This window comes from Lytechinus variegatus, chromosome 10 (assembly GCF_018143015.1).
Source record: "Lytechinus variegatus isolate NC3 chromosome 10, Lvar_3.0, whole genome shotgun sequence".
Classification (NCBI taxonomy): Eukaryota; Metazoa; Echinodermata; class Echinoidea; order Temnopleuroida; family Toxopneustidae; genus Lytechinus; species Lytechinus variegatus.
The window spans coordinates 21,245,678-21,272,784 of NC_054749.1; the positions used below are offsets into that span (position 1 = coordinate 21,245,678).

The 27,107-nt window shown below is 35.4% G+C and overlaps 1 protein-coding gene across 1 annotated transcript; it reads left to right on the top strand.

The window, feature by feature from the left end:
• Positions 1-4,425: 4,425 nt before the first annotated feature.
• Positions 4,426-26,814, top strand: LOC121422530 (nuclear protein localization protein 4 homolog). Its single transcript, XM_041617664.1, has 16 exons — positions 4,426-4,563; positions 11,492-11,572; positions 12,284-12,396; positions 13,232-13,447; positions 15,336-15,384; positions 16,464-16,558; positions 17,568-17,691; positions 18,327-18,506; positions 19,394-19,480; positions 20,281-20,352; positions 21,033-21,159; positions 21,702-21,862; positions 22,598-22,669; positions 23,176-23,394; positions 24,602-24,713; positions 25,771-26,814. Exons 1-16 carry the CDS (start codon positions 4,549-4,551, stop codon positions 25,926-25,928), a joined length of 1,881 nt encoding a protein of 626 aa, XP_041473598.1. The 5' UTR covers positions 4,426-4,548; the 3' UTR covers positions 25,929-26,814.
• Positions 26,815-27,107: the final 293 nt, after the last annotated feature.

Below are 27,107 nucleotides of genomic sequence, written 5' to 3' on the forward strand. Positions count from 1 at the left end.
AGAAAACGGGGGAAAGGAAAGGAAATGAGAACACGTGAGAAAGAACATTTCTTTCCGATATACAAATACATTAGCGTGATTAGTAAGACAATGAAATAAATTATTGACAAAAAGGCAAACAAAAGCGGGAAATGCAGGTAGAATGGAATGAGCAAAAATCTAAATTGGAAAATAAAGAAAAGGGACAAGATAACACTACCGGCTGCCGGCAGGCTGCTTAGGATTAAATATAACGATCGGGAAGAAAGATGGATAGTATATAGCATTATTATAGCGTATGAAAGTCCGTCCTAAATTTGCTAAATTTACAAAGCTATACCAGGGTCTCTGTCCATGCAAGACCCCTTGCAGTGGGGGCTCTTCAACTATAATCTTTAAAGGGCTCTATAACGGGCCCCTAGCTGTATGATCCTGCATTAAGATTTGCGTTGAAGCACTGGCGTACGGGAGAGGGGGTGGCTCTACAGCCAAGGAGGCAGCGAAATGAGATGAATGAAAAAAATCGGACATATTTGCTAAATGTAAAAATCTATCACATAATTAGAATTTCATTTCAAAAGGTCATTTTTCTTTCTAGCTCGCTTCGCTCGCTGTCGACTTTTAAAAAATTATCCCACAAGGTGTGCTCCCTCAAAATATTTGGATGACTAATTACGTACGGTACACAACTGCATTGGATTTATATGTTGTGTGATGCAATTTGATTAAAATTAGTGGCCATCTGTAAGGTTTAAAATGGCTTTAATATCAAGATTTTCAAGAATCCTATTTGGGGCATTTCATGTGACGGTCTCAAAATGCAGCCTTTCTCATCAAAATCCCCGAATCGGTGTGGAAAGTAAATGGGTGCGAGACACGGGGAACCATTTTTTTTTTCAATCTGAAAATGACTGCTTATCTCTTAATTAAGCGTCTTATTGAGTATAAGATGATTTTCTTCCCGTGTTTTTTTTTTATACTATTGTTCTAAATGCACGTAATTCCCATACTGATTTCCACAGAAGTCTTTTCCCGGGCTTAATTCTTAGTTCACGAACCTTTAGAGGATCTTATGACATTATTTTCATTTTTATTTTTGTACTTGATCGAGGGATAAGCGTCTTTTCTCATGAGCCAGGGATCGGCGCCGTAAGATCGCCTGAATCCTTAATCGGAGTAACCCATCCCGGTGACCCACTGAATTTCGTGATAAAATGGGAGAGTAGTCGCAATCTGTTCACTAAATTGCCAATAAAAAGTCCCTAAAAAGTATGGTTCTCAAACAGATATAAATCTTATTCTTGTCCGATTTCTTCTTATTCTGTTTTTCCTTATTTTCTATTCTACCGTGGTCATTTCTCTTTATATTTTCTTCATATTTTGATTAATTCTGAATCAGGCTTTTCCATTTTTCCGAGATTTCTCATCGCTATGTTGTATCCCCCCAGCCCCCACAAAAGACCCTTCCGACCATAGAGATGTATAGATTATCTAGAGTGCGGGGTCCCCATAGGCGCGCGTACTTAACGTCTGTGATCGCGTGGAGCGGGGTCGGCCATTGCTCGATAGGTCTAGATTAGCAAAAGTACCCGGATGTACGCATAGCTCGGGCGTTGTAACGCTGAAAAAGGAATGCCGTCTCCGGCCTTTTTTCTTGAAGAAAAGAAGCCAACCTCATTACAATCGAAAATATTAATGACAAATTGCATCTCAATTAACTATTAGTGTGATTACATGTGGATTAGGCTGTGAATTTGGCATTTATACCTGACTTCTCTGGATGAAATTCTCTATTATGATTTTTTGCGTTTACCTCTCTGTTTATATGCCTATTTCCCGGGGCCTATTTTAGATGATAGATGACAATGTGTATTTATATCAGATAAAAATGAAAATATATAACGTACATTAATGGAAAGATTGAAAATTAATTCAAAAGACAGTGAATTAGCCCATCTTCTGTGGATTTCCCGACCTTGAACTGCATCGTCCTTTAATTTTCTCACATTTCCTCCATTCACGTTCTTTGATTCCATGTTCTCTTGACCAATTTGTTTAAATTGGATATGATTTTGTAATGTCCACGTAGGCCGACCAGTATGTACCTTGCTTTAATTTTCTTTGAAATATATCATTTTTTATGTACACTGATTTATATAACTTAGCGGTTTTGATCTTTGATTACTGGATGCAGGGCATTTCATTATTGTTCTTGGTAACTTATGAGTGTTGAAACTTGTGCTAATGGTACGACGTGTAGGCCTAAGTGATGAATTTTCCCATAGGAACTAATAAATTCCAAAACCTGTCGGCATATATGGCACTGAAAATGAAATTTAAAATGTCGTGAATGACTTTTTACTGTTCCAACTTTTTGCTTTTTAATTTGCTTCACTTTAAGTTACTATTTTTTTTTAAATTCGCTGTTTAGGGGGTGCATGGGTATAATTAAAGTGACATAAGCACCCAAGCAAATTCACTTTAACAATAATGATCAAAAAGAGAATAGAGGGGGCGCATTCGGACACCTCCCTGAAGTGAAAATGAACATGTACTGTCCCAATTCCAAAACCATTCCGCGCCCATAAAATGATATTATTATTTTGTTCATCCATGGAAATAACAAACCTGAATACTCATGTCCATAGACTAGCAATCGAAATCAAAAGAAGAAAACTAGAAAATCAAATTCAGTATATACTTTTAATATGACAAATAAAACTGAATATATAAAATGCGTATTTATCTGTTTAGTGTATACGTTTTGGAAATCTTTGCCATAAAGTTAATATTCAATCGACACAGACACAGTTAACACAATAATTTCAAGAAAGGAATATACAGCTGAGATTATAGATTAGGATGATCACTCAACAGCGGACAATTTGTAAAATCGTATTCCAAGTATTTGTAAGTTTTATTGTCAATATTATTGTTTAATATGTATGGTTTTGTATTCACAATTTTGCAACCGCTCTTATATGATAAGTTTATTAAGTTTGCAATTATCTCTTTCATGTCTGACATTGTTATCAATTGGTTTTATACACTCAGTTTTAGTAATAATATTCTATAATTGTAGTAAAAATACGAATTATAATATCCTCCTGAACCGCCCCTTTTCTTCCCCTATATTTCTCCATTTCCTTCTTCCTCTCCTTATATTACTAGTATCCTGTCCTTGATTTGTTCATATAATATTGGTCCATTGGAATCATAGGATCACAAACACCAGCTATATATATCAACAAAATATTTCAGCTGGTTTGCTATATCAGCATAGTATTTCAGCCGGGTTGAATCAAGTCCGACTTTCCAGAAAATCAAAGTGAATTGTTTTATGTTGCACATTGTAATTTGTTTACTCTCCGAAATATGGAAATGTTTGCAAGTCAGTAGTACACTGTAAATATCCTACCCCCCCCCCCCCTATTTAGGCCTCCTGTACATTGCAAAATTGTGCGAATGAATGCGCACATTTGATATGCAAATTTTGCTGTCAACGAACTTTTCTACATTTATCGCATGTAAGAAAGTACTAGTAATCAATATGATCGATGTTGCCTCCATTGGAAATCTTAATCATCAATTAACTGGACCAATGCGTAGATCATTTTTTAATATTAAAGTAATATGATACGAGTTATTGTGATGTTACATCGACGTTTAAGCCAACGGGGAAAGGGAGTTTGGCCCTATTCTAAATTTCTACATATAATGATTTCTATATATTGTGTAGATATAGATAGAAAACAACAATTATCAAGTGAAGAAATAAATTATCAGCAATCAGCATCATAGTAATTAGGAAATTATACTTGAAAAAATACAGTCGTGTTTTTTCGCGTCTCAGATGCATCAGTCAGTGTGATAGGGCCTGTGAAATTTTTGACGTACATGAATACCAAATTATATTAAAACATATTAAATTTATTAATGAGGTAGAACGAGATACCTAGGCCTACATGTTATTTTAAAAATTCATCACTTCCAAATCATTAGAAAATAGAAGTCATATCATTATATCGAAATGTTATGACCCAAGTAAAAAATTATTGGGGATGTAGCCTATTGATCTTTGGCATACTAATGTAGGGTATGTGCTATAGATAGGCCTATATAGGCATGCCTGTCTTCAGTTTTGTTCGATTTTTTTGTTCATTTGAACTTTAATCTAGTGCAATATTTACAATTTTGCTTTTCAATTTGCTTTCGCTCTCATATGTCATCATTTTGTTCCGGTTCTATGCTCATCCATGTACATGCCCCATAGGTACTGTACGCGCATGGCAGGCTGCGAAGACCTATCGAGTAATGGCGGCCGGTCTCCGCGTAATCACAGCGATTTGACGAAGTACGCCCTCTAGCGTTATTAAGTATATATCTCTATGCTTCCGACCAACCCCCCTTTTTTGGCCTGGCTTGTCGCCCTCTACGTTTATTGTAGAATTAATCTGCAAGTCATAGAAATACGTTCTATCTAACGTTAAATTTCTGACAACAGTGTATCCATTTAGACGATTAAATTAACATTTCCTGAGTAGGCTATTCTTTATCATTCAACCTAGCATGTCGGGGACCATTGTAAGTATTGTTTAAGAATGCAAAATCTTTTATGAAAGTATCAAAATATGATTTTGAAGGTTACTTGATGTGAATGACTGAGTCTGAGTGACTGTGCAGTCATGACTAGAGTCAAGATTTCACAACACTTCTCAGTTACCGAGCAGTGAGATCAAGAGAGCGAGTTAGCATAAGCATTGGCCATTGCACTGACTGACTGAGTCAGGCCTCAGGCCCAGTGCATATTATTATTGGTAGTGCAGTGCTGTGCATAAGTCGAATAGTCCATTCTTCATTGCATAGTGGGTGGGTGATTGTTGGTGTTGTTGGCTGTAGACATGGTAGACCAAAAGCTTCGGTCTCTGTTTTGTTGGTAAGCGGCAGGAGCCCAGGAGCTTACCGTGTAATTGACCATACTCACGGGACAAGGGTAGATTATGGTCAAAATATCTAGCAAGATAAATTATGAAAACAGAAATTATGCACTTACTACGACAGGGCGCGACAAACCCGCTTGCCCGGGGCAAGTGAAAATGACGTGCGGGCAAGCACTTCTCAAAGTCAATTGCCCGATCGGGCAAGTGGTTGTTGCGTCTTTTTTCTGTACCGTTCCTCGTTTTTCCATAAATCATCAAAAATCCACACTCAAAATCATGAATAAGCCTTAAAAAATAGCGAGTAGCGCAGTTTCAAATTCCGAAATTGCGTTATTTTTTCTGTACCACGTATTTCCATACATGGTACCAGGTATGAAAAAAATCAATGCAATGGCCGGGAAACAGTTGAATGTACATGTAGTATAGGGGTCCATTATGACTACCACCACGTGCAATTTCTAATGCACATTTTCCCCCTTCCGATATCACAATTCTGTGATAAAATAATTAGAATTACACAGGAAATAAATCACAGTCTAGTAACCGCGCATTGGTGAGTTGTCATTCGGCTTTGCTTTTCAAAACGGCCTATTAACATCAAAAATAACTTGCCGTATTTGTTGATTATAACTTAAAATTCATTTGTTTCCCTTTTTGAGGGGATGAGGTAAATATCAGACAATAAATCATCAAACAAAGCTCCATCTATTTTACAAGGCCGGCGGGAGGCTCACGCACGTGCGCATACTAGCTAGCCAGTCTGAGCTCTGTCTCTCTGCCAGAGCTCTGGGGGACAATTCGCTCAGTAAAGGCCTCAATGATGGTGATTTTCTGTTTCAGACAGAGTTTACATTTCGGGTATATTATTCAAAACTTCCAATGAAGTTTGATGATTTCTTCATTGTTATGTATATTTAAGTTATTAATGAATACATTCCCACCAAATTTAGACTCCCCCATGGAGAAATGCAATTTTCGTAGAAGTCTGCGTTTTCAAAGAACTTCAGGAAAAGTTAGGGTATGTGGGCCTTTATTACATGGCCGAGTACAGGTTATTGTACTGGAATAGGCGAAGTAGAAATTAGATATTGAATTAATTTATATCAAAGTTCAACTCACAGTCACACCCACACAAACACGCACACACAACACACACACACACCCAAGATTCTAAGCATAGTGAAAAAATTACTTAAAAATCATACAATATTAAACAATGTTAGTAATAATTCATTAATAAGTGAACAGGTATTCCTCAAAATAGATAAAAAAAGTAGCATGTGAAAACATGTAGATAAAATTATTGACCGAGTGGAACATCATAAAATTATGAAGAAAAGACTTGATGGTTTCCAAATAATTTTTTTTTTAAACAAGAAAATATGGAAAATAAATGACCATTTCATGGATTTAAAGATGCAAAATGTGAAATTTTAGCCACTCCACTTTTGATGATAAAATAATTTTTTCCGAGTCAATAAAGAGCTGAACATTTTTCAATGGCTTTCTTACTTTTCTAACTACGGTAAATGAAAGCAATTCTAAGGAAATATGGTACGCAGGAAGCAATTTCATGGATTTAAAGATGCAAAATATGAAATTTTAGCAACTTTTGTTGAAGGGTTTTTTAAAACCTTAAATACCCATAAAAAATTGATTTTTTTTTCTCCAAAATAAACGTAAAGACTTAGGCCTACGTTGCTGAAAATATCCTTTTCAATGTGTGTTCTTTTATACTGGACATGATTCTCAATTGTTATTTTGTATACCTTAATAAAAACAAGAGTAGTGCCGTCATAATGAAGAATTATTTAAAAAATTGGGCAAGCAGTTTTTTCTATCGGGCAAGCAAATTTTTTCATCACTTGCCCAACAGGGCAAGTGACGAAAATTTTTTTTGTAGAGGCCTGTACGACTATATGGATGATGGTCTAACGAGTGGCAGTTTTTCTGACATCTGGGCACAGACACTCCTAGTACCAATGAGGTCCAAACATTAACATGTATGGACCTCATAGGCGACATTACCCAAAAATATGGGTTAGACAATGCTGTTCTGATTTCCAACCCAAGACTTTGGTAAATGTACGCCTTAATACAAATTGGAGTTACGTGATATGACTTTCATTTGGTGGGGATACATTAAAAGTATTAATTAAGTAGTTCAAATTAAAATATATTATCATTAAACTTACATTTCAGGCCCTTTTTGTTGATTTTCGGTGAGCGTTCCACACAGCTGCGACGAGTGATCAACTCCAAAGTGATACGCGAACTGGTCAGCTGATCGGTCAGGTGATCGGTAGATTATCTTTTTGTCAGACGTTCATAATTTATGTAAAGCGTATCAATCTTCAGTATCTTGATTCCAAAGTATCAGTATTGCAGATAAATGTCATTATTGATTGGAATCAGTGGCGGATCGGGGGGGGTGGGGGTGGGGGTGAGCATTTCTGCCCGATCCCCCTATTGAGATTTGTAGTAAATATTTTGGAATTAAATACGTTGTTCATATTAGTTATGCGACCCCTCCCTTATGATGATCACAGCATTATTTGTAATGGGGATATTTCGTTCATAATTATTCTTGTCTCTTCTTTCTCCTTTTTAGCCTTTTTTTGCTTGTTAAAACCTTTTTTCCTTTTTTTTTTTTGGGGGGGGGGGGCTCGCCAAATTTTACGTGGGTCAAAATTACCTTCATTTTTTTAGTGACAATCTTTTTTTCATTTGTCCAGTTCTACGCGAGACAAAATTACCTTCGATCATTATTATAGTTAAAAACTTTTTTTTATTTTTTATTTATTTATTTTTTTTTTTGGGGGGGGGAGGTTGCCAAATATCACGCGAACGTTTGTCAGCTTTTACTGTTTTATTCGACTTATAATCAAATATTAAATGGGGCTTACCACAGTTTTTTTTAAAGTCAATTCATAAGAATATTCCTCCTCGGGATTTGAGCTTTCTTTCATGAAATATCAATTTTTTTCATGATTACCAAAAATACTTAAAATTTTTTATCGGTGTATGCCTATAAAGCTTTAGCTCATGCGTTGCGCCTGCCATATTTTAATGCTGATCAACTTTATGCTTTTAATGAATTCCTTAAAACAATAAATTCTCAGATCATCAATTTTGTCGCAATCGAATAATTCGATTGCGTCTCTCTATCAGTTTTGAATATTCATAAAAAATATCAGCTCGTGCTTTTTGCTCATAATATTTTGATTAGTAAATTCTTCTCTTATATAATCGAGTCGGATAGATAGATAGATAACTAGAGAGAGAGAGTTGGGGGGGGGGTCCCTCAGCTACTTGTCCTCGCTTATTTGTTATTATTTGTTATTATGCTCATGTTGTGAGAGCTTTGTGTTTTCACATTTTTTTCTTTTTCAACCTTTTTATTGTCTCGGAGCTTCCCTCTATTTCTTTACACTATAATGTAGTCCTGTTTCAATCATTGGCGGCGGAAGCCCCAAATTTTAGGAGGGGACAACCTAAAAAATTTTGACAAGCAAAAAAAAAGGCTCTCAACCCAAACATTTTAGGGGGGACGTAGGAAAATAAATTGACAAGCAAAAAAAAAGGTCAACAACAAATTTAGGGGGGAACGTCCCCGCTTCCGCCGCCTATGGTTTCAATTCTTTTTTTGTTCTCATTTCAATGAAAACATCATTATTAAACTGACGTACATGTAGAAGACTTTATTACGAAATTTTGACATTGTTTTGTTTCATTTGTTTGGCTTTCTTTTTTTCTTCTCCTCATCTTCTTTTTCTTCTTACTTTTTCCCTTTCCTTATTTTCTCTTCAGTATTTCATTCAGGTATCCGCCAATTTATACAACACCAAGCATATAGAGGCGGATAATCAGTGAGGGAGCATGACGGTGTGCCGCTCTAAAAAAAAGGAGGAATATTGGAAGAAAAAAAAAAGAAGGGATGGGGAAAAAATAAAGAAAAAAAAAGATGATGATGGCAATGACGATGATGAAAATTATCTTGGTGATGATGATGGTTGTGGTGACGGTTGTGGTGATGATGATGGTGATGCTAATGATAGTGGTGATGATGATGATGACGAGATGTAATTTTGTTATTTTGTCTTTGAAAAAATTAAGTAGTGCAAAGTTGAATTCATTTAAAGTTTATTATGAAAATAGCAGAAAAAAAATTGGTATGCGTTCGAGGAAAATCCATCCCCCACCAATCTTTTTCAAAGGTAAGATTTTTTTTTTTGCCCGGGGGGGCCACTTCCATTCACGAGTGGATACCATGCGCGACCATGGGGTCTCGAAAAGCACCCTAAACACGTAATTTCCATATTCTGAAAATGCACCCCTTAACAAGTATTGGCGTGTGAAACCCTACCCTTAACAAGTATTGGAAACAAAACGATACTCTTGGCAAATATTCCCTGAAATGAACCCCTAAACAAGTACAGGAATGTTTTATTGTTACGGGTCCTTCGGTCGTCGGCTTTACCTTATTTGGTTTAGTACGACCCCACCTAGCTTCTACACCTCGCGCAAATCGGACTCTAAACACGAAGTGTTGGAGCAAAAAGGACATCCTTTATAAAACATTTTGATTTTGTTTTATCATCCCCGCAAATTAGACCCTAAACACGACGGTTTTCCTAGCGAATTAATAGATACCCTTTTTTCGTTATTTTTGTGTTTTTGACACCCTTATCACGTTACGTAGGTAACGTGCCCTATCGTGAAAAGGACATCCTTTTTACGTTTTTTTTTGGTCGCGCATGGTATCCACTCGTCAATGTAAGTGCCCCCCCGGCCCCCCGGGTTTTTTTGTGACGGCGTAGGCCCTTGCAAGCAGCTATTATTATGGTAAAAAAGTAAATGAAATGTCAAGAAATACATGATAATGATTTTTATGGTACATTTTAGTAGGCCTATATCAATTCATACTTGTTATCAAAAAGAAAAAAGTGGGTCGTTACGGACCATTAAAAATGGGAAATTTGGGCATTTTATATTTAGGATAGAGCAACTGCTCGTTATAGACGTCACAATAAATCAAGCATTCTAAATTCATCAACTCCATTTTTTGTCAAATAACACCTTCATCGATATTTTGAAATGATTTTTCTCATATTTTCATCATCTTTTTATCAGGGTGAAATTCCCCTTTAATTTACAAAACAGATTCGCAAACAATATCAAGAGTAGTGGGAGGCAAGGGTGGAAATCTAAGGTAGGGGACCAGGGGCTGGAAAACAGGCAAAAAAAACAAAAACAAACTAACAAAAAAAAACAAAAAGGAAGGTTTATCACCCCCAAAAGAAGGTCGTCTCGTCCAAAATACATGTTTTACTTCGATTTAAATGATGTAGGCCTATTTCTTTCCATCATATATAAAAGAACAAAAATAGTAGGGGGACATTTGATAATGTGCCCCTACTATTTTGGGTTAGGGGGAAGTGTCCCCCTGGGATTTGCGCCCATGTGGGTGGGGGGTGCTGCACCTCCTTTCGGAATCATTATGGAACAGTGTGAATAGTCGCTGTGATTTCGATCTCATACCTATAAAAAAAATAGAACAAAAGAACGCCTTGACCACAGGCCAAAATGCCTAACAATTTTTCCGCGGCATTAACAACTCTCGTAAGGGGCGCTCCATTTATAAATAGAGTTGCATGTGTAGCTGTCTATGGCAACAGAATCCATCGCAGAATTGAAGCCAGAAGCGTGGGAATTTGGCAGAAAATTCAAGAAAAGAACCGGTGAGTACCGATTTAATAGTAATTATATATTCATTAACATTTATTGAATCATAAGAATAAAGATTTTTTACGGAAAGAAAGCTTAGTTCTAAGCTAGGGCTGCCCAAATGCGCGTGAGTGGAGTCTCAGTTTCTTAACACGGGTAAGTATTGCGGTGTCGCCTAGAGTGGGCACAGACTGGAACCTCAAAAACGAAAAGTTTTCTCCTACCCCCGTCTCGATCGGCCATTTTTGTTATGAATGGTAACAAAATGGCCGATCGAAACGGGGGTAGAAGGAGAGCTAATTGCAATGCAATACCAGGAAATTATTCCCTGACAGTGCCTGTGAAATAAGTGAGATGTCGTCATTGAGCTTGAGATGAGCATAATAGAAATTTAAAAACATTTCATTTTCATCCATGATCATACAGTCATTGTGATGCAGACATCAGGATGGGCATGCCATGATGGAAAATTTTACAATCTTGGTTTCTTTCCTAAAGTAAGGTCTAACGTTAAGTTAGATCTCCAACTGCTATGTTTTTCTTTGATGGCTGTTGATATCTAATGAGGATTTTGTGTTAAATTTGGGTCTAAATCCAGATGGAAAGTATTTTGATATAGAAACTAGAACTAGATGTAAATCTAAATGATCAAGAAAACAAAACTAAAACTTCTAGCATTAAAAAAGGAAATACCGGTATATTTTTTGTTTGTAAGACTTTACATGTATCTTATAGTTTAAAAATTTAAAGAAAAAATGTATTTTGTAATTTATGTTATATTGAGTTAACACAACTAATGAAACTGACTCCCTTGAAATAAAAAAATGTATTATTATGTCTTTTAGATCATTCGGATTCAGTCCCCTGATGGCAATAAACGAGTCACCCTTCCCCCAACAACAACCCTCTACAAGTTCTTCCAGAAGGTAACTTCATCTCTTTTTTTTCTCAGGGCAAAGGAGGATTTTTTTTGGGGGGAGGGGGTTAAGGAAAAGAGATGTTTTCTGCAACAAGTGCTGAGTTTTGACATTCATTTATTCATTTTTTTGTACTTTTTGAAGAGGGGGATTATTGAGATAATAACAGAATAATGTTTTAAAGCACTTGATTCCCAATTCTTCATACATGTATTTTGTTTTACATTGCAGAGGGTCATAATTATTTTTTTTCACCAGAAAATTGTTCATAGTTAACAGCATTGAAATACCTGAAGCTATCTCCACTTTTGTAAAGTACATGTAGTATTTTCTTTAACAGTTCTTAAATAGGCCTATAGTGCCATGAGAAGAATAGAATCATTTTAATGTAATTACCTTAGCCAAAAATAGTTCAAAACATTTTTTTATTTTATATATTTTTTTAGGCTTCTTGCATTGTCACTCATTTGAGTGATAAAGGTATATCTTTTCAAAGCAGGGAAAAAAATTCATGGGAGCTGGGGGCGATTTAGCCCCTGAAATACTCAACATGAAAGCTAAAAAAAAGAAGCTTTGGAAATCCCCATTCATAGCAAATAAAGCTTATCTAAAAATGTTGCAGTAATTTGTGAAAAGTAGCCCCAAGAAATAAAGAAAAAAATTAGTGTGTTTCTAAGAAATTTATCTTGTCAAATATTTGATTATGCTTTATTTTTCTAGGTTTCTCAGACAGTGTCCCTCCCTGCTGATGGCTTTAACCTCTACAAATCACGTGACAAGACAGATCAGCTCAAAGCCTCCAGCAAAGTCACACTTAAATCACAAAGTATCAAGTAAGAGAACTGCCTCTTCATCCATGATTTCTTGGGGGGTTACCAGTTTTTGTACAAGAAAAATTATGTTTAAACCTCGTAAACATTTTTTTAAAAGGAAGAACAGTAGTGGGAATGGTTCATTAAACTCTTCCTTAAAGTACGCTTTTAGGATTGACTGAATATGATGCTGATATGTTTTATTGATATTTCAAGAAAGTGTGCTTTAAAATCATCTCTCTAACCTTCATTGAATTGTTTCTAAAATGTAATGGGATCAAAAGCATTTGGCACACCAAGCATTTGAGTTTGGAAACTTGCTGGGATTGGAACATTAAATACATTGCTGATAGGATCAAAGGTTAACAGTCTGAATTACCACATTCCAGTTGTTGGTAAGTCATGCATTAATTTACAAATATACACAACAAAACAAGTAAGTCCCCCTAAATCAATTTGTTGTAACTTTTGAATGGAATTATTTTGAGAAATGATATTTCTTAGGTGGTTTTCTACACTCATTAAGTAACTCCTGGGGAAAAATGAGATTGATGGAGGAGTCATGCATGAGTAATTAAAGATTGAATTAAAAATGACCATTTTTTAAAGTCACAAGAGTCGTTTTTCAGATTGTGCAAATACAAAGTTAGGCAAAAGTTGTTTTAGGTGAATTTTATGGTGTTAATGCTGTTTTAATTTCCATCATGCCGCCGCCTTCCACTTTTCTTGCTTGACCAATAACTCCATTTTCCGCATTACAGGCAGGCGTAATAGCGACACTCTTTTTTAAAATAGTTTCAGATAACTTAAAAAATGTACTGATTTTATCTATTGTTTATCGCTATCTTTTCTGCAGGCATGGTGATATGATATACTTATTCCCAACTGCAGTAAAGGAAGATGGTATTGTAGAGCCTTCAACACAAGTCAAATCATCTATCCCCACCTCCTCCTCATCATCATCCCTATCATCGTCATCAACACAACCTCTGGCATCAGTTGTCGAGGATGAAGTTGACCAGTTTCTATGGAAACAGGATGGTAAAATCTACAGGAAAAGAGATGACCAATTGTGAGTAGCATTATTTGACAGGTTTCAGTTTAGCCATTAAGAGAAGAAGATGAATGTTTTCAGTAGAACAAAATATTGTTGGCTATCAATGCTGCAATTTGATATGTTTAGAAAATAATGAAGTAAAATCAATTTGATGATGGTAGGAGGTTATTACATTATGATATTTCTTAGGGATACTTAAAGCTCACTTGTGTAAAACATTTAAAGGGATGGTCCAGGCTAGAACTATTTATATATAAATAAGTAGAGTAAAATTCATAGAGCAAAAGGCTGAAAATGTCATCAAAATCGGATAACAAATAATGAAGTTATTGAATTTTGAAGTTTATCAATATTTTATGTAAAAAGTTAGATGCACATTGTCATTAATGTTTATCAGGTAGGCTGATGATATCACATCCCCATTTTCCTTTTGTTATTACATGAAATCATAAATGTTAAATTTTTTCATACATGTATAAATGATGTGTCTCCATTATGATGAAATATGTTGTGGCAAGAAATAATATTTTTTGTCTCACCTACGTTGCGGAGCGAAACATAGGTATCACTATTTCCGGTGTCGGCGGCGGCGTCAGCGTCGGCAGCGTCGTCAACAATTGTGTTGTAAAACCAAAATAACTTTCTACAGCTTCGAGGTGGGATCACCAAATTCATACCAGAGGTCCATCTCCTGAAGGCACAGGTCAAGTTCGAATATGAGTTGAATTTGAATAAGGTCAAAGGTCAATGAACTTTCCATGACTGGCACTGTGCTGTGTTGTACACCCAATAACTTTCTATAGCTTCGAGATGGGATCGCCAAATTCATACCAGAGGTCCATCTCCTGAAGGCACAGGTCAAGTTCGAATATGAGTCGAATTTGAATAAGGTTAAAGGTCAAAGGTCAATGAACTTTCCATGACTGGCACTGTGCTGTGTTGTACACCCAATAACTTTCTACAGCTTCGAGGTGGGATCACCAAATTCATACCAGAGGTCCATCTCCTGAAGGCACAGGTCAAGTTCGAATATGAGTCGAATTTGAATGAGGTCAAAGGTCAATGAACTTTCCATGACTGGCACTGCTGTGTTGTACACCCAATAACTTTCTACAGCTTCGAGGTAGGATTGCCAAATTCATACAAGAGGTCCATCTTTTGAAGGTGCAGGTCAAGTTCGAATGTGAGTTGAATTTGATTAAGGTCAAAGGTCAATGAACTTTCCATGACAATAAGTTTGCCATAACACCTTAATAATTCAATTTTACTATTTCACTCACATTATTATGAATTACATTCTTTTTCACTAACATTCATTTCCTTACTTCCATGGAAATCATTATAGCTTCATAGTATTAACAGCATTCTTAGTGTTATCTCATTTCCTAGGGATAAAGTAGGCCTATAGCATTATTGCATATGTAAACTGTCAGAACCACAATTCACCCCCTAAACTGCTGACAGCCTCGGAAGTCATATAGCATAGTTTTGACATACATTCTCTTCATGACTGCAATATGCAGGCGAGACAATGCTTGGCATTTGCCTTGTTTAATAAACCTACTTTCATATAATAAAATAAAAAAGAAATAGTAGGGATGTGACATCATCAGCCTGCCTAGTGAATATTCATAAAGACATGCCTAGAACTGTTTCACTGGAATAATGCAAATCTTTAAAATTCAATAGCTTCATTATTTGTTATCTGATCTTTATCAAATTTTCAGCATTTTGCTTTGTGATTTCTACTCTATTTATTGAGATATAAATATCTCCAGCCTGGATCATCCCTTTGAAACCATCTTTCAGTATTTTAGTATTAAAGAATTTTTAAGAAAAGTCAATAATTGTTCCCTTTTGGGGAGCACTTATTTGTTACTAAATAATCCCATCTTTATTTCAGATGTCACCATGGTGTCAATGCAAAGTGTGTCCATTGTGTACCATTAGAGGTAAGTTATACTTCTATCTCTACCTATACATGTACATGTACACACTGGGGCAAAATGATGCTTCAGACTTTGTCTATGTCTGGCATAATCTCCACAAAAGTAATTTCCATTCAATGAGTTCAAGAATAGTGATTAATTAATTATGATTTGCCCATGATAGATTCAAATGTTTATGATTACAATCACAATAAATGTGTATATATATTTTTTAAAGCAAAGTGAAATAGCGAACCCTTGTTAAACTGGGGGGGGGGTCAATTTGACAAATTTTGTCACCGTGCCGTCGCGCAAAATTTTTTGACCATGCCACTTCCTGACTTTCTACTTTCAAGTCTTGCGCATCTTTTAAAACCAAATACGCAGTTCCAAAATTGCGCAAGATTTTGTAAGTGCATGTCAGACCAAAATTGCTCAAAAACATGGTTCCATGTACAAAGTCAGTGCAAATTGTGTTTTTCAACCCCAAATCATAAATGTACGATTATTTTTTTGTTGATTTAAATGGATTTATTTTATGCTATTTATGATCGCATAGGACCCTGACATTGGAAAAATCAATTAAACACAAAAGTTTGATAGAAGAAATGCATAAGAATTTCAAAAACAAGAAAATATTTAAGAAATTACATTTTTGCAATTTGTTTCTAGATATTTGCTAGAAATGTGAAAATTGATACTGTCACCAAAAACTAGCATTCTTCTAGCTATATAAATTGAGATAAAGGCAAAAACATACAAAAAAAACAAATTTCATATGCTTATTTGCATAATTGAGTAATAAAAATATAAACAATATTGAAAATTTTACTATACAGTCTTGTTGTTTACATCTGGCTCTATACGCGTGCATATTTTTGAGGCGATCAGGCAATCAGCGGCTGAATTTTGGGGGTTTGACCCCCCTATATCCTGGTCTGAAATAGCCCAGTTGAAATAGGGTTAAAGGACATATAAATTAGTATAAAAAAAAGTCAAATGCAACCAATATACATACATGTATATACTGTAGTTTAGTGATTGTTTTGAACAAAATAGTCACTGTACATATCTAACTTTTTTTGTTTTGTTTTTCCCCTCAGTCCTATGATGAAAGATATCTGAAAGACCATGATCCTCCCATTAAACATCTATCCTTCCATTCTCACATCAGGAAACTCACTGGTGGTGTGGATAAGTAAGTTTAGAAATTTGGTTGCAAAACTGCCGTGAATGCCACAAACATTGCTGATGTTTGCAAACTTATTAGTTGTGTTGGTACTTTTAATCTTTGGTATTGAGATGTTTCATAATAAAAAGAAAAGGCATTCATTGCTTTTTTTTCGAGATTATTTAACTAAAAATATGGATTCAATAACATTTCATTACTCGAATGTACCAATAATCCTATGTCTGTTCAACCAATAAGTTTAAAGCCTATTGTTTTGTCTCCAGTTTTAATATTTAAGCTCTGGATGGACCGCGAGCTGATTATTATTTTCATTCTTAAAGGGGAATCCAGCCTTGGCCAAAAAATGTTGTGTTGGGAAGAAGAAAAATAAATTAAACAGAATGGCGAAAGTTTGAAAGAAATCGGACAAGCGATAAGAAAGTTATTGCTGCTTTAAAATTGAGATCACTAATAGTATGTAGATTTCAAATTGGCAACTGGGTAAGTAAATTATGACAAGGGGCAAGGACAACTTTCCCATAGGCCATGTACTTTATTATCAAGGATTTGTGGTTTTCTCCTAAGTACCCATTCCCCTGGGGCAGTAATCTTAATATAATCCTGGTATTGTTTTATGTCCTCATGAAAGAAAAATATAATTTGAAAAAAAACTTTGGGGAAAAATTTTAGCCATAATATGTATTGGAGTACATGGAAGAGTAGTCCTTGCCTTACATCACTATGACATCCCATATGCGGCCAATTTGAAGTCTCCATGGGTATAGTGATTACCAATATTTACAACTTTTAAAAATTCATAACTTTCTTGTTGTTTGTCCAATATTGTTCAAACTTTCACCTATTAACTTGTCTGATTTTTCTTTTTCTTATAAAAACAAGTCTTCATTTGGGTTGGATTCCCCTTTGAAAATGATTCCCCAATGCATCTGTTCTTACAGGTTAAATAAAGAAGTCTATTTCTAAGACCTTTAAAGCAGATGTAATAGTATTTCCATGTCAATTTTATTTTCCTCAGGGGAAAATTTGCATTTTTAGAGAACATTAGCTGTAAAATCAAACCAGGATGTACGGAGCACTCACCGTGGCCTCATGGTATCTGCACAAAGTGTCAACCAAGTGCGATTACATTAGATAGACAAGTGAGTACAGAGCAGTCTTTCAGTGTTTTAAAGGGACAATCCGACATGGGTACTAAAGGCAGAGCTGCCAAGTTGTATGGCTTTTCTGAATTTAGTACTGAAAAATTAGAAGATTATTGATGGTTTCATGCAAAATACTGATTTCTAAAGTTTCAGTTTCATGTGTTGTGTTATGGTATTTCTTTAAAAATACTGATTTCCTCACCAAAATACAGATTTTCAGCTTTTAAAATACTGAAAAGTTCTTGTTTAGTTTAGAAGCTCTGTAAAAGGTACTGTCAAATTAAGTGGCATCTCAGATATCTAGATAATAATTTTATTCATCTAATAACATGATGAGTATATTATCTATCCATTTGAATATAATACTAGTAGTCATAAACATGAGAATTTAGCAAATTATTCATTCAAGTTTCAAGATACTTTTCAATGCCTTACACCATAAACTGTAATAAGATTAACCATTATGTTCAAAAATAAATACAAACACAAATTATGATAGAGGTCTACGTATAAGTAGTAATCAAAATTATATTACTGCACATTTCATTTAAATATCCCAATGAATGTAATATATTTTCTTAAGTTGGTACAATTTCTTATGTTTTTTTATTGTTTATTTATCCTTTCTGCAGCACTATAGGCATGTAGACAATGTGATGTTTGAGAATCCCATGATGTTTGATCGCTTCCTAGACTTCTGGAGGAAATCAGGGAACCAAAGAATAGGCATGCTATATGGGAAGTATGAACATCATAAAGATGTACCTTTAGGAATCAAGGCTACCGTCTTAGCAATCTATGAACCTCCACAGGTAAATATTCATTGTTTTTACTGAAGATAGAACAATGGATTGTCTGTATTAATAGGCAGAAGCTAATCACTTAAAGGGGAATCTGACCATTGGAAAGTGTCTTCTTCTTTTTTTTAACAAACATAGAAGCAGATCAAGTCAAAGATTGAACAAAATCAGACTAAGAAAAAGAATTTTATAAATTATCAAAGTAAAAAAAGTTTCATCTCTATACCTCTGGGGACATCAAAATAGCTGTAAATGTATTAGGTAATTTCATTGTATCTCAAGGCAGGGTCACTTCCTCTGTTTGCTTTATTAAAAAAAAGTCTATTAACTCATTCAAAAGTTTTACTCAGAACTAAATTTTCTCTGTTATTTAGACATTTAACAGTATGCTCTCAATTTCATGTTTATGATTGCCATTCCAAGGGTAAAGGTGCCTAGTCGAAACCACTAATTTCCTATATTTAAGTACAGGACAGATTGGAGAGTAGCCCTTACCACTTTTCACATTATACTTGCCGAACTGCCATTTTGATTAAATACGCTCAGTGATCTCATTCTTTATCAGTTTCACCATTCTATTTCTGTTTTTTTTTAATGCTAATTATGTAATATTGATATTTTAAGTACCTAAGAAAACAATTTATTTCAACAAATTTTAATAAACCATAGACTCAGATCGTAGCAACATCATTGAATTAAAGCACCCTTTGAAAGCAGACTGTGATGTGCCAGCAAGCTACTTGCCAGGAATTTGTTTCTGTTATGCAGGTGGATTCTATTTTCCCTATATTACAGATATTCACTGTTGCTCATTTTTCAAGCATGTTTTTAATGTGTGTCTAGTTATTTGATGGTTCATTAACTAAATGTTCTCTATTATTGATTCAATTGCATTTCAGAACAGTACATCAAATAGTTTAGAATTACTAGAAGATCCCTTTGCAGAAGCCGTCAACTATGTAGCATCCAAATTAGGTCTTTGCAAGGTGAGCTATCCTTAGCATTTCTTATGCATTTGTTCAAGTATATATTGGATAATTCTCATGTAATAGTTGTGAGAGAATGTATGACACTGTAAGTACTTGTAGTCTTGGCCCTGTTACCCTGTATCATAAAGCTGAGTCATTGATCGTGGGACTGATGATTACAATTGAACACACACAGTAATCAGTGCAATCAATTGTAGAAAATTGCCCCATAATCAATCCCCAAGCTTTATGTTACAGGACCAGGATTTGAGTTCAAGCTTGCTGTTAAAGCCTATTGCACAGCTTAAAGATTTAAAACTATATGATCGGGTGAAGGGATTTGGATTTATTTAGAGCCACAGCTCGTGAGGCAATTATAATGGTTTGTCTTCTAGATAATTATATGACGATGCATCTCTGCATTCTAATGTGGCAGGTTGTGATAATGGATTACCCAAATATGCAATATTTTGTAGCCCTAGTATTTGAATCCAAGGTAGTGTTCAGACTTGTAATTGCCCTATTTATTCTTTTTATGACTCTCCTATGACTGGATGTGTTTAATTGTGTTGTTTTAGCTGTAGGAAACTCAAAATTAAAGTTGAAATTTGATTTAGTAGATTACCTAGTCCCATCATATGGGGAAAAAATACATGAGGATAAAACAGTTGTCAAATGTAAATGTTATAGTTAAGGCTGCATAATCTTTTCTTCCGTCTATTAGGGTTAAAAAGTAACAGAGTGAACACCCCTTCAAAGAGAGTACTGTACACTTGCAATATAAGCCTTTCCTTTGTTTATAATATTATACCCTCTAGGTTGGATGGATATTTACTGACCTGTTGGCTGACGACCTCACTAAAGGAACAGTCAAACATGTCAGGAATATGGTAAGAAATTCATTTCCCATCCATTTGTTTGTATTCCTTTGATATTTTTAGAAGAAAACTTATATCCTTAATCCTGTTTGCCCCCCCCCCCAAAAAAAAAAAAATCGCAAACAAACATCGCGATCGCGACATCGCAAGTGTGTGTCAGACCTAAAATTGATCAATAACTTTCATATAAATATTTTGTAATTTCAAATAACTGAGAATCTGATTTAGAAAGGGTCTTCATCACTTGTGCGTAAAGTTGGGTGTAGCTTCTGAGCAGCTATATGAAACATCACCAAGAAGTTTTAGTTGTTCAAGACTGTAGCTAGTGCTTCAAGATGGATTTGTCATGTTGCTTTCTAAATCATGCACTGTTGCCGCAGAGCTGCCAAGTAGAACTGATTTTCCGTATTTAGTACTGAAAATAGAGAAGAATACTGATGGTTTCATGCAAAAATACTGATTTCTTAAGCTTGAGTTTATGTGTTGTCCTATGGTATTCCTGTGAAAATACTAATTTCCTCACCAAAATACTGATTTTCAGCCTTGAAAATACTGAAATCTTCTTGTTCAGGTTGGCAGCTCTGTGTCGGTTAATGTGGGGTCTGTTACATCAAAGGATTACTGTAGTATTAGTTGTGTAAAAGTCCAATACCTGTTAGATAATGAACCTCTTGGTTTTGTTGAAAACACAGGATGCCCACTTCATGACAGCTGAAGAATGTATAATGGCTGGTGAGTTCCAGAACCAACATCCAAGCCCATGCAAATTAGCGACAGAAGGACATTTTGGCTCCAAATTCGTCACATGTATAGTAACAGGTATGTTCTGATTTTTTTTCTCTCTGTTTGTTGTTTATTTTTTGTTCATTTTTTTCCGAAGAAAAAATGTGGTGGGTGGACCACATATTCAGCCAAAATTCACACATTCTTTTGCACATCTTGGCTGGATTTTTGCAATTCCTTTCCTTTTGGGCTTTCTAAACTTCAGTACTTTAGTCTTATATGTATTACATTTCTGTATGAAAGGAACATAGAGCTGCCAAGTAGTACTGATTTTCCATATTTAGTACTGAAAAATGAGAAAAATACTAATGGTTTCATACAAAATATTGATTTCTTAGTTTTAGTCTTATGTGTTGTCCTAAGGTATTTCTTTGAAAATACTAATTTCCTCACTAGAATACTGATTTTCAGCTTTAAAAATTGGCCACTCTGCATAGTTGGCAAAAGTTTAGATTTATCTCTAATATTCGACCAATAAATGAAAATGAAATTATTCATATATTCATTTGTACTCATCATAACCATCAGAGACTTTGAAATATATCATCATCTGTTTGAATCATATTTGAATCTTACAGGTGATTCAACGAATCAGATACACACAGAGGCATACCAGGTATCAAATCAATGTATGGCACTGGTCAGGGATGACTGCTTGGTGCCTACCATCGATGCACCAGAGCTTGGCTATATCAGGGAATCTACAAATGAGCAATATGTACCTGATGTATTCTACACAGTAAGTCAAATCACTTGGTTTGAAGAGGGGAGGGAAAGTGAATGGTTTTCTATTTTACCATTGTATGGCACTTTTAGGGACGACTGCTTGGTGCCTACTACTGATGCACCAGATCTAGAGCTGGGCTACATCAGGGAATCTACAAATGAGCAATATGTTCCTGATGTATTCTACACAGTAAGTCAAATCACACGGTTTGAAGAGGAGGGGGAAAGGGTGACCGAAATTGAATGATTTTCAAATAAGTGTCAAGCCCTGGTTATGGATGCCTGGTTGTTGGGTAAGCTTTATTGGTATGTCATCTCAACATCGAGACATACAAACCTTTTTAAAACAAGGGGAGACTTTGACTAATTGGACAAATCTATGACTCGTGCAGAAGTGTACACTATCACCTAAGAGCCATATGCACTGATAAAAATGTGCTAGAGGTAGAATATGATGCCACTGGCGTTTTATGATAGAAATCAATGTGAATCGGGCACATTCTTTGACTTACAGTTCCAGGGGGTATTTCACAAATATTTAGTATGACGTAGAGTGTGTGCCCGTCAGCACTAAGCATGACTTTAAGTCATACTTAACTCTTTGTGTGAAACACCCCCAGGTATCCCACCTAATATTTTTTTCAGATCAGGGAATCTCAGACAATATTCTTTAATCCCATTGATAAATGAGTTTTTTTGTGAGGAATTCAAGTGTTATTCTCTTCATCAATTCTTACTCTATTCACAGGAAACTGACAGCTATGGCAACTCATCAAAGCAGCTAGCAAGACCCTTACCAGTAGAGTTTCTTCTTGTTGATGTAAGTGATAACACATCCTCTTGCCATACCTTTCTACCTGTTCATCTGTAATCAAGATGGAAGGTCGTTTTTTTTTTCAAGGCTCTCTTGTACTGAGTTTGATGATTGATTGTACTTATTGTTTATGTGATGATCAGTGTAATCATGCAAAACTTGGCTGTAAGATAAATCACCAACATTTCTGCTACTGAACCCAGATCATGGTGTATCTATATCTTTTTTTTATTTGTGTGTCTTGGTGTATTTTAAAGAACTTTTAGATTGAAGACACTTGGGTACCCAGATAGGTCATGTGAAGATGGACCCAAGTGGGTGTGTGATTTTTCTCATCAATTACTGAATAATTGATCTTTCTAAAAGTATTATGCTTGGTATAATTTGAAAATAATGATTTATCTTCTAGATTATACTGCAAATATATTTCGTACAATGAGAGATTTGTCACTCATTGTGCCGTGAGAGTATATTTTACTTTTTGTTCATTATTCATGAATTGAATTTACCAGTTACCGGCTGGGTTTCCCAAGGATGCCACATTTGCCTTCAACTCGCAGCCAGGTCTGAAGCCCTTCCCCATTGAGAACAGAGTAGGTGTAGGAGAGGTTCAAGGCATGGAGTCACTCACTCAATACATGGGACAGTTTGAGAGTGGTCAACTAATGGAAGCTATGCTGGACTTTCATCTCCTAGTCTATCTTGCCACTATGGATCTATTGCCACTCAGGGTAATTGTTTTCTTGGATCGTGTCTTTAGTGGGAGGTTGTGTTTTGGCTGTGAGACAAGGATGACCTGGTCATTGCCTTTGGTGGTGATTGTGATTGCAATGAACACTCCATGGTGTGCTGCGTCTGTATGAACCTCCGGTTTTACCCAACTTTGACAGGTTGTTGGTTGTTCTGTTGGATGTGAACTATCTTGATATCATTGGGATGAAGTTTGTTGAGGGATTGAGATGATGATGGTGATGATGATGATGGTAATGGGGATGATGATAATGATGATTACAACAGTGATGGTAATGTTGATGATGGTGGCGATGATGATTACTATGATTATGGTGATGATGATGATGATGATAACTTGCAATGCTTTTAACTATGTCAGTTTATTTCATTATGTTTATTGAACGCACATGTCTTGCTTATCCCCAAATCTATTGCTTTGATATATATGTGTTTTTTTTTTGTTTTTTTAGAAGAAGAAATGCATACATTATTTCACAATAAGGGATATGATAAGCCTGATTATATGGATTATCAAAATAATAATAATAATAGATCTATGCTTATATAGCGCATAATATTCAACAAAATCTCTATGCGCCTTACAAAAGGGATAATTTAATTAAGTCTAATACAGGTATACTTAGAATATAATACATAAATATTAATGAAGAATTAACAAAACATTGTAACATACCTTTCCTATACAAAATAATCTAACATGACAACAAGTACGTTTTTAAAGATTTGAGAAAAGTGGAAGTACATGTGATGGCCCTCAGATTATTAGGCAGTTTATTCCACAGTACAGGTGCTGCTGACTGAAAGGCAAGATCACAAAACGATCATGTTTCAGACGTTGGTACAGTTAATAAATTCTGGCTAGAAGAGCGTAGATTTCTTTGTGGGACATATTCAGTAATCAGATCATACAGGTACAATGGGGACTTACCAACTGATGTTTTATGACATATTGCTAGAATCTTGAAAACAATTCTCTACAAATATTCAATAAAAGTTAATCCCAAAGTTGCAATATCCTACAGCCCAAGCCAGAAGCCCATTCAATCCCTGTTTTATGTTAATATTCGTTCAGAATACTCGCCAAAGAAATGGTATGTTTTGCATTGAATTTAGATCAACCTCAATTTTAAATCCATCATACCTTTTATCATTTTTCATGTCTTGTATGCATTTATTTGGAACCAGGACCATATGGATCCTCTGTTAGAAGCCCTCAAGTCAAGAGACAAACATCTTGTGGATGCCTGGTCGAAATGTGAGCAGTGGGCGACGATGGAACACTTCATAGCAGCTCAGGGTGAGTGAACAATTCATTCATCATCGGGTTAGGTTAAGATAATTGTTGGTAGGTCGAAGGTCATTGGTATCAAGTCAAGTTTTGAGCATCTTGTGGATGCCTGGTCTAAATGTGAGCAGTGGGCAATGATGGAACACTTCATAGCAGCTCAGGGCGAATCAATCTAATATGCTACTCTATATAGGATTGTGCTAAGATTGAAATATAAGAATAGAAGAGTTACGATTGATCCAATCAACCACAACTATGGAAATTCAGCAACACCAACATCTAAAATACATTTTATTCAAAATATTTTCTAGATATGATGTATATTCATACATTCACTGTTTTCTGGACAATTCAGTATGCTTCTCTTTGTTTACAAATGACCTATGCAAATTTCCTAAAGAAAATAAATTATGACATTGATGGATTTCTGTATACTTGAGGTTGATTGGATCAATCGTTACTCTTTGTAAGATGGAGCCCAGATCTCTTCTGGGTCAGAGTAATGTAACCAGAAATGATTCATTACTTTATCAAACTATTTTATACCAAGTTTCTCTTGTAAAATAAAGATTTGGAATGAGGAATGATACATTTGCTATATCTAGAAACTTGTAATATCAACAGGGGCCAATTTCACAAAGAACTAACGACTAATGATCATTATAAGTTGCAATTATGGTAACTTCTATGGCAACAAGGCTCAGGAGCAAACCTACATCAAGGTATACATAGGGGCAAATTTACCATAATTGTATTTCTTTATGAACAAAGACTTTGGCCCCATTTCATTAAAAAATGCTATGATACCAAGTCATGCTGGAATGTCAACTATGATGACAAGACTGAAATTCTGATTTTTTTTATTGGCTCTTCCATTGAAAGCTGATATTCCAGTAAGAGTTGCCATCATAGCAACTTTTTATGAAATGCTGCCCTGATATCTTCATAATTGTTTACTACATTGAAGTAAAATTTAGACAAACTTCTTGATTATTCATTTACCAAACAACCAATTTTTATTCATTTACCAAACAACCAATGTTTATTACCTCACTCCTTTCCTCAGGTCCATCAGCGACGGGAGAGGCTGTGCCCAGCACGTCCGGAGCAAGCGGAACCAGTACCTCCAACTTTGTATCAGGGACATGGACCTGTGAACGGTGTACATTCATCAACCAGAACTCTGCTGCAAATTGTGAGATATGTGACGGCCCCAGGGGCTAGGCCCCCGAACGTGTACCTAGTTAGCCATCCTATCCTCTCTTAAAATGAAATCTATGAAGCTCATGTGTGTCATTGAATGAAAACTCCAAATGAAATGATAAAGATATTAACTAATTTATGGTGGTATGGTATTGATAAGTAAGAAGTGGAGAGAGTCAGTCGCAGATATTGCTGTTTATGGAACTTGTTTGCCTTTTGGGTTAAAAAAAGTGCTGTGAATTTATATGCACCTTGAAAAGATTTATTTTGCCAATGCAAACCATATCCAATAATCACTCATGTTTTCTGCTCAATGAATTTCCCTTAAAGCTCAACTCCTGTTTTAGTACCAACAAAAATATTGATTTGAAAGTAATCAAATATAATGTGAAATTGTCCACCTTGAATATAAAGACAAGTGTGCAAGTTAATCTTATATTCCATTCATGATTTTGGGAGACTTTCTGGGCATTTCTTTAAAGGTTGCAATGAAAAAAAAATCCACCTCAACATGGGCAATTCAATGAAATAAACCTTTTGAATGTTCAACCCCCATTTTGCTCCATATTTATATCACTTTGTGAACCATTCAACTCGGATGATTTGAGAGCATGGCATATTTTCATGTAGTGCTGGCTTTTCATAGATGTGATTGATTGGATCAATCACACTTCTTTGGCTTTAAGATCATTCTTTACTGTATCTCATAGAATGTCTTGATTGAGTATAAAGACCAGGGCCCTGTCTTACAAAGAGTTACGATTGATCCGATGAACCTCAAGTGTATGGAAATCCATCAATGTCATGTTTTTCCCTTTAGGAAATTTGTACAATGTCCTTTGAAAACAAAGAGAAATATACTGAATTGTCAAGGAAACAGTGAATGTATGAATAGCTATCATATCTAGAAAATATTTTGAACAAACATGTATTTTAGATGATGACATTGCTGGCTTTCCATAGTTGTGGTTGATCGGATCAATCAGAACTCTGTAAGACAGAGCCCAAGTTTGTATTTCATAATGCTATTTGTAAGTTTATGCACAGCTGCTAACTCTTTCTTGTGCTACTAATCATGTGTCCCTATGCACCTGACTTGGTACCTAAGAACATGTTCCAGTCGTGTGTAAAGTCTTGCATAACTTATTGAACAGCTTTGTACGACACCCCTAAGTGTTCCATGAAGCACTTTCTCAGTGA